Source organism: Triticum urartu, chromosome 5 (genome assembly GCF_003073215.2).
Source record: "Triticum urartu cultivar G1812 chromosome 5, Tu2.1, whole genome shotgun sequence".
NCBI classification, from domain to species: Eukaryota; Viridiplantae; Streptophyta; class Magnoliopsida; order Poales; family Poaceae; genus Triticum; species Triticum urartu.
Window position 1 is genome coordinate 353391558 of NC_053026.1, and position 15605 is coordinate 353407162.

At 49.8% G+C, this 15605-nt stretch overlaps 1 protein-coding gene across 1 annotated transcript; it reads left to right on the forward strand.

Annotated features, from left to right (window-relative positions):
* The first annotated feature begins 655 nt into the window (after positions 1–655).
* On the forward strand, positions 656–3377 carry LOC125555987 (amino acid transporter ANT1-like). The gene is made up of 3 exons (XM_048718791.1): positions 656–954; positions 2197–2841; positions 2944–3377. The coding sequence occupies exons 1-3, from the start codon at positions 718–720 to the stop codon at positions 3325–3327; spliced, it is 1266 nt and encodes a 421-aa protein (XP_048574748.1). The 5' UTR covers positions 656–717; the 3' UTR covers positions 3328–3377.
* Positions 3378–15605: the final 12228 nt, after the last annotated feature.

Below are 15605 nucleotides of genomic sequence, written 5' to 3' on the forward strand. Positions count from 1 at the left end.
CAAAGTAGAAGAAAACGTTTGGCCACTAGATTGTCTCATATCCGACGGCTCTCAAGGTTGTGGACCTTTTAAAAAGATCTGCCCGCCGACACGTAGCAGCCTCCTTTTGTTAATGGAAATAAGAAGAAGCTCTTTTTATACTATAAAAAAATAGATGCGAAAATCTATGTGTGCATCTTACTCCCTCTGTCCCAAAATATAAAAACGTTTTTTACACTATACTAGTGTAAAAAACCTTCTTATATTTTGGGACAGAGGGAGTAGTGTATATATCCCTCTCAACCAAACTAAAGGCCAAATCAGAAAATCCACGTGTGCCTCCCTCGTGCGCTTTTGATACTACTTCATCCATCTCAACTTGAGTACCCTCCGTTCTAAATTACGCGTTGCAGAAATGGATGTATCTAGAATTAAAATACATTTAGATACATTCATTTCTGCGACGAGTAATTCAGAACGGAAGGAGTATAATCACATCTCATAAATAAACTTCATATAATCACAACAGAAAATCATGTGTGCTTCTTTTTTTTTTTAGGGAAATGTGTGCTTCCCTCGTGCGCTTTACACGTCCCACTCACTCACGCGCCCAGGACAAAACCACGGCACATATAACCTCGTGAGTCGTACGTGTCGCGGCCTCGCGCACCAAACACAACTCCGAAAGCCAAATTTATCTCTGCCCTCTCGACACGTACGCGATTGCTGCTGGGGGGGATGGCGGAGGCAAAGGCGGCGGCGCTGCTGGCGCGGGAGGACGGGGGCGCCGCCGCCGAGGGATCCGGGCGCGGCGGCGGAGCGACGTGGGCGCAGACGCTGGGAAACGTGGTGGTGTCCATCGTCGGCACGGGGGTGCTGGGCCTGCCCTACGCCTTCCGCGCCGCCGGCTGGCTCGCGGGAACCCTCGGAGTCGCCGCCGCGGGCTGCGCAACGCTCTACTGCATGCTCCTCCTCGTCAGTATCTACCCAAATTTGCTTTGCATCTTCCTCTTTTGTTTCTCTCCCGCTGATTATCTGAGTTTAAGCCAAATAATATATTTGGAGCTGCAATGCATTCTGTCTATATGCAGATTGGGTGAACTGTTCATGATAAACTGGATGACATTCGTGCTTAAACTTCCAAGTATTATGATGATTTGAAGATCTCAATCGCCATTAGTGGTGCAGAAAATACAGTTTACCCACAAATTATTTGTGTGGCTCTGTTCCTCTCTCACCTTTTTTTATTGAGCTCGCTTAACCCCTTAAGTATCCAATGAAAAAAATAGCGTGCTATAGGGTTCTAAGCAATGTCTCGTTAAATGAAATCGGCGGACAATCGTTCGCTACAACGTGATATACGGTCACTATAGTGGATTTTAAGGATTGCGCTATTTTGTCATAGCATGCTATTTTGTTCCCCCGAAAGTATCATGTCTTGGACGATTTTACCCTTAGTTGGTTTCTGAAAGAACAATAATGTGCATATATACAAAAAAAACTCATACATGTATCTACGAGATGAAATATCAACGTGTAAATTTATGTTAATGAGCATGATTATTTGCCATGCGTGCAAAAATAAAAATAAATGAGGTATTTTCCTACAAGTGGATTTTTGGCTCTTGGGATCGCATGATCTCTTTATTCCAAAATTTCAAAAACTGAGTTAAAAAGTTTTATATTAGAGTGAGTCATGTAACAAGTTTTTGTAAAGATGAATTCAAACTGGGTTTAAGAAAAAACTAAAGAGGCTAAAATAGCGTTTTCACATTGTGAAAGAAAACTTTGCTTTGTTATTTATCCACAGTTCACCCATCTGTTGTGTTTTTCTCAGAACTTCAAATTGAGTCATTTACATTTGAGATTCCTTTTGAATTTTTTGGGATGAGTGCATTTTTTTTGTTTTTTTAAGCGGTCATGTGACCCCGAGAGCCAAATGTTATTTATTTATTTTTCTGAACAGGTCCTAAATGGTTAGACATGTGTATTCTACGTTTTCTGTTGCTTGTTGAGCATGCTCAATGCTTTCAGTTGGACTAAGCCTAAGAACTTTATTTGGCTTAGTTCACAACAATTGGCACTACTTTTATGGTGAATTTTTGTGTGTGCATTATGACGAATCTTTTACTCTTATAAACTGTTCAACTTTAGTTTTGACGAATACATTACCATTTTTCAGCTGTGTAATTTAATTGGTGTATTTTCTATCTGAAGGTGGAGTGTAGAGATAAACTGGAAGAGGAAGAAACAGAAGAGCCATGTGATGTTCTCTACACATACGGGGATTTGGGTCAGAAGTGTTTTGGGACAATCGGTCGGTGCTCGACAGAAATCCTCATCTTCCTTTCTCAAGCCGGCGGTTCTGTTGCTTACCTGATATTCATTGCTCAGAATCTCCACTCCATGCTTACCCAGTTCATGTCACCAGACGGCTTCATCTTTGCCGTCCTCCTGCCTATGCAAATTGCACTCTCCTTCGTTCGCTCGCTGTCCTCCCTTTCACCTTTCAGCATATTTGCAGATGCATGCAATGTCCTAGCGATGGCCATAGTTATCAAAGAGGACATACGGCTTTTCGACCATCCATTTGCAGATAGAAGTGCTTTTAATGGGCTTTGGGCGATACCCTTCTCTTTTGGGGTTGCACTTTTCTGCTTTGAAGGGTTCAGCATGACTCTGGCACTGGAAGCATCGATGGCGGAACGGAAAAAATTCAAATGGGTGCTTTCTCAAGCACTTGTATGTATCATGTTTGTCTATGCGTGTTTTGGAGTGTGCGGATACTTGGCTTATGGTGAAGCCACCAAGGACATCGTAACACTTAATCTTCCCAACAGCTGGTCTTCTTCTGCAGTTAAGGTTAGTCCACTTTTTGCAACTTATTTGGTGTGACCAGATTTGAATTTGCTGAAGTAATGATGGTTGTACCAAGCTAACAGTTGGAAGATTTAAATTTTACAGATTGGCCTATGCATTGCACTAGCATTCACATTTCCGGTCATGATGCACCCGATCCATGAGATCGTTGAGGCGAGAATCAGATCGAGTCAGTGCTTTCAGAAGTTTTCACAGAATGTTGGTGGCCCCAATTGGTTAGCCTTGCACGCAAGCCGCATCATGGTGGTGACCATCCTTGCTGTGGTGGCCTCGTACGTGCCTGCATTTGGGGCCTTCATCGCCTTCGTCGGGAGCACGGTGTGTGCTCTGCTCGCTTTTGTGCTGCCTACCACCTTCCATCTCAGCATTGTGGGGTCTTCGATGAGCTTGTGGCGACGCCTGCTGGACTACGGTTTCCTTCTCTTTGGCCTTGTTTTTGCTGTCTATGGAACCTTCACTGCTCTCTAGTTTGTCACATTGACCAAGATCAAAATGGCCAAGAACTATGCTGGTGTGTACAGGTCGGGTGTAATTATAAACCACATGACAAAATGTAATGCACATGAGAGAAATCAATAGAAAAGAAACACCATCTAAAAGAAGAAGACGAAAAGAAAACATGGATTTGAGAGATTATTCAAGAAAATGTTCATCAGGATTGGACTCGAAGGAAGCCTAGCTGCAAGGCACAAAGATCTACTAGAATCCCGAGGTGATTATTTTGATCCTCGATTTAGAATTTCAGGTAGCGCATGCTAGCTTATGCTACGAGTACTAAGCAGTAGGGTGCTTTGCTGTGCCGAAAGATCACCTCAAAAAATTGATGGCATTTTCAGTTATTTGAAATAAGAGCATGCAGTTTCATTAGAGTAAGAGTTTAGTCGTATAAAAACGAGGAAGGATCCAACGTTTAGTTAAAAGGAGGATGTGCTGAATTCAATCTACAATTTTTTGCTGTGGCTGCATAGGTGTTCTAAAAAGGGACCAACATGATAGCTTGCACAATCGGATTTTCTCTATTACCCTTCGGTGTTTGTAGTCGTCACTAGGTATTCTACAAATCTGGATGTAATTTTTATTATTTCTGATGTTAGGTATTCTACAAATCTGGATGTAATTTTTATTATTTCTGATGTTATAGTTGTACTATCATGGTTGAAGATGAATAGATTGAAAGTTTTTTCGCAAAAATAATAATAAAAGAACCGTAAGGTTTCATTTCCCACTTATGTTGTTGTTTTTGTCCGCGCCGTGAAAATCGTCCGTAGTACCAAAGTTTTTGCTCCTTTCATGATCTCGCATTAATCACACATTCCGTACAAAATGACTGAGATTGATTCCATCAATCATGTGGCCTTTCGTACCTTCCATGTGTGCCTACCTACTTGAGAACCCAAAATAATTTACCATGACAGTCGCCTTGTCAATCTTCATTCTACCACCATCGAACCCACGATCGAGTTTCTTGGCTCTTGTGTCTACCGCGCTCGCCACGCCCCCGGTGAAATCCCGCACATCTTGCAGCTCTGGCTTAGTTGACGTCCCCGGGGTGCCGTATGGCCGTTCAAGGAACAAGATAGGACGGTGTAATTATGCAATGACGAGGAGAGAGCGCAGGGAGGCATGATTGCGAGCTGCAGGACGCGGCAGTGGAACTCGCAGCAGTGTACGCATGGAGAGCGGCCATCGTCATCATGTCCTTCATTGTCTGCGACTCCTGGCTATCGCATTGTCTCTACATCGTCGATCGATCTCAGTCTCCATTGTTCGTACTACAGTCCCTCATCCGGTTCAGAGGAAGATTAATCATGTGTGTGACCAGATCGCCATTGTCTGCGACTCTTGGACATATGTTTTTGCTCTTTGTTGATTTCTTGATTGTGCTAGATGTGAAGCAGAATGCTTTGCTACTCGTACATTCCCTTCTATGAGAGATCTCTTTACTATGTCGATTTTTTTTGTATAAAGCATTTATTTGTACACTTGTTAAGAGCAATAGAGCCGAAGAGATTGATGCCTTGTTTATGCAGATTTTCCACTGACTTGAGTCCTAGCAGCAGTCATTTCCTCTTGGTTTTTATATTAACAGATAAGATAATTCTTATTATGAAAAGCTAATTGCATCTCTGCTTAGTGCATATAATGCTAGAGCAGCAGAGAGCTTATGCATGATCAGTAGTCAGGTTTGGAAATCATCATGGTGCATCGGTGCATTGCATCAGGAAGGATAAATGTTGGAAACGAATGTTTTGGCAATGCTTCACGATGTATTGATCGGTGCATAGCACACGTATATATGGAGTACAAGGTGGGCCATAACCTCAACTATACAAAGACTAGGAGGTGGGCCGGGCTATACAATATACATGCACAAAACACATATTCAACACCCCCCGAAGTCGAAGCGTCGCCGGAGACGCAAAGACTGGACCTGAACTCCTCGAAAACAGAAGTAGGCAGTCCTTTTGTTGTGACATCGGCAAACTGTTGCGCCATCGGGACGTGGAGGACCCGGATGCACCCAAGGGCCACCTGCTCACGAACAAAGTGTATGTCGAGCTCAATATGCTTCGTTCGTCGATGGTGGACCGGGTTGGCGGAGAGGTACACGGCGGAGACGTTGTCGCAGTAGATGAGCATGGCCTTATGAACATCACAAAGCAACTCCTGGAGCAGCTAACGAAGCCAAGAGCATTCGGCAACGACGTTAGCCACTGCCCGATACTCTGCCTCGACACTCGAGCGGGAGACGGTGGGCTGTCGCTTCGAGGACCAAGAGATCAGAGACGGCCCAAGGTAGACACAGTACCCCGAAGTGGAGCGTCGTGTGTCTGGGCAGCCAGCCCAATCCGCATCAGAGTAGGCGACGAGGTCGGTGGAGGCGGAGGCCGTCAGTGTAAGTCCCATGGACAGGGTGCCGCGTATGTAACGGAGGATACGCTTCACCAAGGTCCAGTGAGAGTCACGCGGAGCATGCATGTGAAGACAGACCTGCTGAATGGCATACTGCAAGTCGGGGCGCGTCAGGGTGAGGTACTGCAAAGCACCCACAATGGAGTGATAGAAGGCCGCATCGGATGCGGGAGAACCCTCCAGAGCGGAAACCTTGGCTTTGGTGTCGACAGGCGTGGGAGCAGGCTTGTAGTTAAGCATGTCGGCTCGATCGAGAAGCTCATGGGCGTAACGCTGCTGGTGCAGAAAGAACCCATCTGGCCGTCGAACCACCTCAATGCCAAGGAAGTAGTGGAGGGACCCCAAGTCCTTCAGGGAAAACTCATCGCGAGGACGAGCAGTGAGCCGCTGGAGGAGCGCGACAGTGGATGCCATCAGGATGATGTCGTCGACGTAGAGCAACAAGTAGGCCGTGTCAACCCCGTGATGGTACACGAAGAGGGACGCGTCGGAGCGAGTCGATGTAAATCCGAGCGTCTGCGGGAATGCAGCGATGCGCTGGTAACAGGCCCGAGGCGCCTGCTTCAACCCATAAAGGGAACGGGAGAGCAAGCACACATGTTCTGGATGCGTGGCGTCGAACGAAGTCGGTGGTCTGCTCACAGAACACCTTCTCAGCGAGGTGGCCGCGCAAGAAGGCGTTGGAGACATCCAACTGATGCACAGGCCAAGCTCGGGAGACGGCTAGCTGACGCACGGTGCGGATCGTGCCCGGTTTAACAACCGGGGCAAAAGTGTCGGTGAAGTCCACGGCCGCACATTGCCGAAAGCCTCGAACCACCCAGCGAGCTTTGTAGCGCTCGAGAGTGCCATCCGGACGAGTCTTGTGCCGAAAAACCCACTTGCCCGTGATGATGTTGGCACGAGGCGGCCGAGGGACAAGCTGCCAGGTGCGGTTCCGTTGGAGCGCGTCGAACTCTTCCTGCATCGCAGCGAGCCAATGAGGGTCCCGAAGGGCGGCTTGAGCTGACGATGGGAGAGGAGATGGCTCGGAGACGGAAGCAGCGAGAAGATACTCAGCGCTGGTGTACCGCGTGCCCGGGTGGAAGGTGCTAGCCCAAGAGCGAGTCATCGGGTGGGGCAGCGAGTCCGGGTTGGCGACGGGCGAAGACGAAGAAGAACCCACCACCTCCGATGCTACGGGCGAGGCCGCGGGCGAAGCCGCCGCGGGTGTGGATGCGGGCGAGGCCGCCTCGGACGAGGCGGCAGGAGAGGGTACGGGGGCACCGAGGAGGCTCGCGTGGCAGCCGGGGAGGCCGATGGCGGCGCGGCCGTCGGGGAGTCCGAGGGCGCAGTGGGCGTCGCAGGCGCCGGGAGGGGTGCAACCCCTAAGGCAGCCAACCGGGGAGGAACTCGACCCGTGGCGCGGGGGGCACCCTCAAAGCCGGGAGGCGGCCCAAGAGAAGCACGCGAGCGGGCAAGGCCGCAACGTCCGAAGGTACCTGCTGAAACGGAAAAACCATCTCATCAAAGTAAACGTGTCGGGAAGTGATCACCCGATGTGAGATAGAATCATAGCAGCGGTAGCCTTTGATGTTGGGGGGATAGCCAAGAAAAATACATGCCACGGACCGTGGTGCGAGCTTATGAGGAGTAGTGGAAGCGATGCTAGGGTAGTACAGGCAACCGAAGATGCGGAGCTCGGCGTAGGAAGGTGATGTGCCAAACAAAAGGTGATGAGGTGCAAAGTTCCCGCGAGTGCGACAAGGACGGGTGTTGAGGAGTAGTGATGCGGTGGCAAGCGCATCAGGCCAAAAACATGGTGGCACGTTGGCATGAAAGAGGAGGGTGCGGACGCAGTCATTAAGAGTGCGAAGCACGCGCTCAACGCGGCCATTTTGTTGCGAAGTGTATGGGCAAGTGAGACGAAAAATCGTGCCGTGTGTGGCGAGAAGGTTGCGGATCGCAAGATTATCAAACTCCTTCTCGTTGTCTGTTTGCAACACATGAATGGGTCGACCAAATTGTGTGGAGACATAGGAGTAAAATGTAGTGAGAGTGGCAACAGAATCCGACTTTCGCCGCAACGGAAAGGTCCACACATAGTGCGAAAAATCATCAAGTATGACAAGATAATAAAGATAGCCCGTGTTACTTGCAACAGGAGAGGTCCAAACATCACTATGAATTAACTCAAACGGGTATGATGCAACATGCGAGGAAGTGCTAAAGGGAATACTAACATATTTGCCGAGACGACAAGCATGACAAGTGTGATCGTCGATCTTATTACACGTGAATGAAAAACTCCGAAGAATATGAGAAAGAGTGGCGGTGTTGGGATGACCGAGACGAGCATGCTAAAGGTCCACTCCGGCGGAAAGCGCCATGGGTGCAGTGACGGAGGCGGTGGATGAGTGGACCGGGTAGAGCTCATTGGGGCTGTCACATTGGTGGAGCACCATCCGGGTACGGGCATCCTTAACAGAAAAGCCAAACATGTCAAATTCAACGGTGACATGATTTTCACGTGTAAGAGAACGAACGGAAACAAGATTTTTAATGATGTCAGGTGAGACAAGTATGTTAAAAAGATATAATGGCATGGAGTTAGAAGGAAAAGCAGCATGACCGACATGAGTAATAGGCATGGAGGAACCGTTGCCCACGGTAATGCGAGCAGCGGTGTGAACAGGATGAGCGGTAAGAAGGTTACCGGGGTTGGCGGCCATGTGAGCCGTGGCTCCGGTGTCTATATACCAGTCGCCACCACCAGTGTACTGCTGTGGCGTGGGGGCGGTGTGGAGGGCCGCTAGTAGCGCGGGGTCCCAAGGCACCAGCAAGAGGGCCGGGGCCGACGACAGCGGCTGTGGCGGCGGCGCCGCGAACCCACCGGCCGAAGGCAGCCCATAGGCCGCAGAGGGGCCGTAGAGCGGCGCCGACGGATACGACCGAGGAGCCGCGTACAGAGCCTGATGAGATGTCGGGCGGGCGCCAAAGAAGCCGGGGACGGGGACACGCGGTATAGGCATGGAGTACGCGTGAGTGACCCCCGTCCAAGGGTTCTGGACGGCCTGCCAGGGCACCGGCGGGAGCTGCTGCGGCGGCTGGCGCGGCGCTCCACTATGGGCAGTCGGCTGCTGCTTGCGGCCACCTTGGCCGCGACGCCCGCCCCAGCGCTGCGGCTACTCGGCCGGGGGCGGCGGGGGGCCTGCGGCGGCGCCGGGTAGGGGAACCCGGGCGGCGGCGGCGCCTGGAAGGGGCCCGGGGCGGGCCGCGGCGGGGGAACCGGGGCGGTGGGTGGCGCACCACCGTGGGTACCGGTGGTGAGGGCCGTGTGGGTGGTCCGGGTGCACGACATCCGCATCCTCCGCTCCTCTAGCTTCAGGTACGCGACGATCTTGGGGAAGGTCGGGTTGGTGATGAGAGGGATGTTGGAGGCGGCGTTCCCGAAGTCTTCGTTCAGGCCGGTGATGAGGGTGCCAAGAAGAAGCTCGTCGGAGACTGAGGGAGTCCTGGATTAGGGGGTGTTCGGATAGCCGAACTATACCTTCAAGCCGGACTCCTGGACTATGAAGATACAAAATTGAAGACTCCGTCCCGTGCCCAGAAGGGACTTTCCTTGGCGTGGAAGGCAAGCTTGGCGATACGGATATGAAGATTTCCTACCATTGTAACTGACTCTATGTAACCCTAACCCTATCCGGTGTCTATATAAACCGGAGGGTTTTAGTCCTTAGAAGGACATACACATCAACAATCATACCATAGGCTACCTTCTAGGGTTTAGCCTCTCTGATCTCGTGGTAGATCTACTCTTGTACTACCCATATCATCAATATTAATCAAGCAGGACGTAGGGTTTTACCTCCATCGAGAGGGCCCGAACCTGGGTAAAACTTCGTGTCCCTTGCCTCCTGTTACCATCCGGCCTAGACGCACAGTTCGGGACCCCCTACCCGAGATCCGCCGGTTTTGACACCGACATTGGTGCTTTCATTAAGAGTTTCTCTGTGTCATCGCCATCAGGAAGGATGCCTCGCCCCGTCTTTAAAGACGGCACCGTTGCTAAGGAGCTTTGGCTGTCGGCCAAACCCTCCGGCTAGGTGGTTTTCTTATCACCACCTGTTCGGCTTCTGCGCCGACGATGACCTCTCGAGCCATCGAAAACAATCTTCATGTCAACTCGGAACTTGCCGAGCAGTTAGATCCAATAGAGCTTTCCTCCATAAACGAGCTCTTGGATCGCTTCGCCGCCCTGGGAGTCGCTACGGATTACGACCAGATTAGGCCTAAAACCGATCTGAGAGAGATTAACTCTCCCCAAGCCACCCATCACGTTGCCGTGGTAGAGGGACAGTGCGGCGACCCTTCATCTATCTTAAGGACTCGCTACGTCCGGATTCCCGATCCCTCCAAGACGGATGTCCGCGGAGGGGAGGATATCACTCAAGACCTGAACTTAGAATCAGGCGACGGACTGGATTCATTGGACGACATCCAGGAATCCAAATTTTCGAGTTTGGAAATTCCTCGACCTCTGAGCCTCAGAAGGGGTAAGGCTTTGGATTTAATTCCACCCACCCACCCGAACATTAGCGATCTATCCCAAATCAGGCAAGAGCCCAAAGAAATAGTACATCATTACTGGGCCACATTCCTCTTGGTTATGAACAGGATAAAGGGCTGCCGCGAGGAAGACGCAATTTCATTCTTCTGCAATAATTGCACGGACAAGGGAATACTCAACGCCATAAGTCGCCGTGATATTACACGCTTCGCTGACTTAGCGTCCATAGTACGAAAGTATTGTGCGATGGAAAGCGCCCGGAAAACCGAAACAAAATTTTGGGACAATCCGGCCCTTAAGGCAAGCCCAATCCGAAATAAAAGGGTGCATCATCGCCAGACACCCGGGTCAAACACCAAAAGGCAAAAACCCTCTATAGGGCATGGAACCGTACTGGAAGGATGGCTTAATGGACCCTGTAAAATTCATAGTACAGAGGACGCCACACCAACTCACAGCCTTAGAGCATGTTGGATACTCCGGCAGGTGGCCAAAATTGGCGAAAACCTCCTAATTCCGGAGGCCACAGAAAGCCACCCCAGAGACACCAATATGGTATTAACAGTCTTCGAGACCTTCGCATCAAATAATATGCGAAAAAGGACACTCCGCAGCCTTGCCGAAGTCTACCAAGTGGCAACAATAAACCCATGGAGTGACACGGCCATCACCTTTAACGCCAGTTATGAACCGAAATTCCGAATAGCCCGAGCACCAGCTGCATTGGTCCTTAGTCCAATAGTGGACGGCTTTCGTCTTACCAAGGTACTCATGGACGGCGGCAGCGGATTGAACCTCATTTATGAGGAAACTCTTCAAAAAATGGATATAGACTGGAACCGCATCATGCGAAGCAGCACAACCTTTAGAGGAATAATCCCCAGTCGGGAAGCGTGATGTACAGGAAAAATCACACTAGATGTGGTGTTCGGCACGCCGGACAATTACAGGTCCGAAGAGGTCACGTTCCATGTGGCCCCGTTCAGCAGCGGTTATCACGCTTTGCTAGGGCAGGAAGCATTCACAATCTTCCAAGCAATACCCCATTACGGGTACATGAAGCTCAAGATGCCCGGGCCTAACGACATCATCACTCTCGCTAGTGATCCGGACATAGTACTCCGCGCCGAAAACAAGACAGCTGCACTGGCCCTCGAGGCACTATCTGAAGCCCTAGCGGCTGAGGAGCTGACTGCGCTGCGCTCTACGGTGAATAGGGATGACGTGGTACTTGACAAAAGATCCAAATCCACCTCCTTTAAACCAGCGAACGAAATAGTCAAATTCCAAGTCCATCCAACGGACCCCAATAAAACAGCTTCCATCGGGGCACAGCTAAACCCTGATGTCGACGCCGCATTGCGAGAGTTCCTACGAGAGAACTTGGACATTTTCGCCTGGCACCCTTCAGAGATGCCAGGAATCCCACGCAGGCTGGCCGAGCACAGCTTAAATATCCAAACAGGATTCAAACCTGTCAAACAGGCTCTTCGGCGTTTTTCCGAACCTAAGAGACAGGCCATGGGAGAGGATCTAGAAAAGCTATTGGAGGCCGGATTCATCAGAGATATAAAACATCCGAACTGGCTAGCAAACCTGGTGATGGTACCAAAGAAGGACAAATCCTGGCGCCTGTGTGTTGATTTTAAAGACCTTAACAAGGCTTGCCCAAAGGATCCCTTCCCCCTCCCCCGCATCGATCAAATTATCGATGCGACCGCAGGACACGATTCGTTGTGTTTCCTCGATGCATATTCTGGCTACCATCAAATCAAGATGGCAGAACCAGACTGACGGTGTCCTGGACTAGGAGGTACTCAACACGTCATCTCCCGATCTGATAGATTGGGCCGAGGACCCCCGTGGCCGTATACTCATGGGCTAGTTCAGACAACTGCCGCATATAAGGAAGATTCCACAAGACTTGGAGATCAAGGCAAGGACTTCTCCCCACCGGCGTATTCGGCTAGGACTCTTGTTAACCTAGGCCTCTGGTGCATTATATAAACCAGGGCCAGGCTAGTCGATAGATCATATATACACATCAACAATCATACCATAGGCTAGCTTCGAGGGTTTAGCCTCTCTGATCTCGTGGTAGATCAACTCTTATACTACCCATATCATCAATATTAATCAAGCATGACGTAGGGTTTTACCTCCATCAAGAGGGCCCGAACCTGGGTAAAACTTTGTGTCCCCTGCCTCCTGTTACCATCGATCCTAGACGCACAGTTCAGGACCCCCTACCCGAGATCCGCCGGTTTTGACACCGACATTGGTGCTTTCATTGAGAGTTCCGCTGTGTGATCGACAAAAGGATCGATGGCTCGCCTGCAGATCAACTGCGACCTCGGCATCTTCGTCACGAGCTCGACTGGTCACCTTGGTTCGACCAAGAACTGCGCCCCGTGTTCGGATCACCATGTTCGGACGAGGGCCTTCATCAACACCAACTCCGATCTCTATCAAGATCATGGAGGAATCGTCCATGGAGCTCGGGGGCTCAACGTCAACATTGCCCTCGGGCGACCGTGCTGTTTTTCCGAACAGCGAACGCGTATCCGCCGCCGCCGCCTCCTCGAGCATCGCTTTAACGATCGCTTCGGTGGAATTGTGCAGAATCGAGTCTACAACAACCCTGGAAAATTTCGTCGAGTTCCGATGGAGGAATCTCTGGCAATCTATGATATACCGGAGCCCTGTCAAATCTGGATGGGAATCTGGACGAGTTTAGGGCGTGGTGTCCAGCTTCTAGCTCGGACGTCCTTTGTAAGATCCAACCGTTGATCGGCTGTGGAATTCCTAGATCTACCACCTCTCAAAATTTCAGCTCGATCCGACCGTCCAAACTCCGGGAACCTTCCGATTAGTGCATCACTTTTCGGATCTGTTTTCTGCGCGAAAACGAATCCGACCAGAGTTCGTCTTTTTTATGAACAGGATTTCGGACATCCCTTTTGAAGGAAGTTTTGTATGGGGTATTGTGTTTTGTTTCCGAACACATCCCACTAACTTTAAGATCTTTTGAACATGATCTTCAACATCATGCTGGTGTCAAACCAGTCTGGCAATATTGCTCCACGGCTGCCGACCTGCGCTAGACACGTCGTCACTTTGTTGAGCCAAGATCAACTTCTTCGGATCATCATCTCGGCAAGCCGAACAAGAGTCTGGCATCGCGAAGGATAAATCATCACCAACATCGCGGCCCCACGGATTACACGGAGCGGGCATACCGGCATCACCGCACGGTCGCTTCATCAAGCCGGCATCGACCACGTCACGACCTGCATCGGCAGGGCCGCACTATTGCTTCTTCAAGCTGGTGTCCATCACGCCGACCTACTTCGACTCATCGGCTGACATCGAGGCTTCGACATCTCGGCTGGACCGGGGGCTTCGCCATCTCTTCATCAACCTACTCCGGACACTTCGGCGTCACTAGCCGACCAGCTCCGTCACGTTAGCTGGGCCGAGGGCTTTGCCTCGGCGAGCCAACCTTTGCCAGCATTGCCATGCCGTCGTTTTATCGCCCACCAGGAAATGGATGTGCGGATCGAGTTCCAATTTTGGGAATCACCTTCCTTCAGATTGCTACAACAAATAAACCAGGTGCTATTAATCCCAGTATTTTTTGCTTGTTTGGGTTCATTTTTCCCAAAGAATTATTACTCTGGTTTGTCCATCATATGTACACAGGTCTATCAAATGGTGGCCGCCTTGACGACAGTCGCATGGTGGTTCGGTCAGTTTCCGTACATAGTCCGGCGAACGCCTCATCCGGAGCCCGGACCGACCTGTGAATTCAGGCTTTGCCACGCCTTTACCGCATCACGCCGACGCCCTACATCGACATTGACTTCGGCGCCAGGCCATATTTCTTTTATTACTCACTTTGCATAAATTATTTATTATGAAACGATTTTTAATTATCATTATTCTATGATCTCCGGTTTGCACTATTTTTTGTGCACAGGAAAATGATCCGGGGACTTCGGCGTCACTCTGCCGGTCTGCATTGACCGTGCTATGTCACCACTTCGTCGTGTCGAGCTCTCCGCTCCGCCACCTCGGGACCGGCTTGGGGGATGGAACCTTGCCCCGCATCAAGCTCGGACCGCTTCATCAATACCGAACACATTAGCCAGCTAAGTCGCTTTCATGCTCAAAGCTTTAATTTCTAACTTGTGTTCGGTTCGACCAAGCATTATACTTTTTTGGAAAAAAGTTGCTTGTAAAAAATTTTCCTTGTCCAAACTTTGTTTGTGACACACAAATTCAAGGACCCAATTCACTTGGGGGCTTCCTTTCTGAAGCTTTTCCTCTTGCATATGATTATACTTGTACGGCTTCGTTCCTTGTTCGTGTATTATGCCACAATATGCACCATATTGACTTAAGCGATTTGCAAGCTGGGTTTCCTCGCTCCTGCGTTTACCCCTACGTTCCCGATTGTTCGGCTAGGTAGTAAAGGGAGCACCTCTGCGATTGTCACGATCGGGTCGCCCGAGCCGGACCTCAGACTGGGTGAAGCCGAAAGCTAGCGCTCTTATAGTTTTCAATGATGCTCGGCACACAACGGAACTCATGAGTACAAAAAATCTATTGCACAAGTCTCATAATAACAATGAGCACCGAAGAAAGGTATCGGTGGGGGTACTATTTTCTTCGAAGATGCTTCTTACACTTCACGGTAATATAGCATAAGTTCCCTGAGCGCGCTTTGTCTGTTACAGCCTTATGGCCTGATTGCCTGGTTATTGGAAACACCGTCGATATTCTCGACCGATGGAGTACATAACACTTTTCGGTCCTTGACCGAAGAGGGAGAAGCTGACGGTCGGTTAAGACGCGTTTAAAGTTTGGTTGAACATAGATATGATATAAGTACTTCGGTACATGCAATCATTCTTCTACCCAAGTCACTTGGGGGCTCTTAAGTTTATTTGAGCCGTTTTATAATAAGTATTCTTCTTCTTAGTCGTTGCAAAGTTTTATTATTATTTATCACTCCCTTTTTCGACACGAGTGTGCGGTCACTAGCCGGGGAGCCTAATTTCTCTCTCAAAGCCGCTAGAGTTTAGTTTTCTAAACTGGCCTGATGAGAAGTACTCCGCCCTCGGGATAGGAGGTTGAAGCCGTAGGCTGACCCGCTCGAAGTCTTGAGATAGGATTTATCATGTTAAAGCACGACAGAAGCACTTTTTTTTTCTAAAACCAATTTTTGGATTGGCACCGAACACTTGATCTTGTTCGGACGTCAAGTGTTTACTGATGTTTT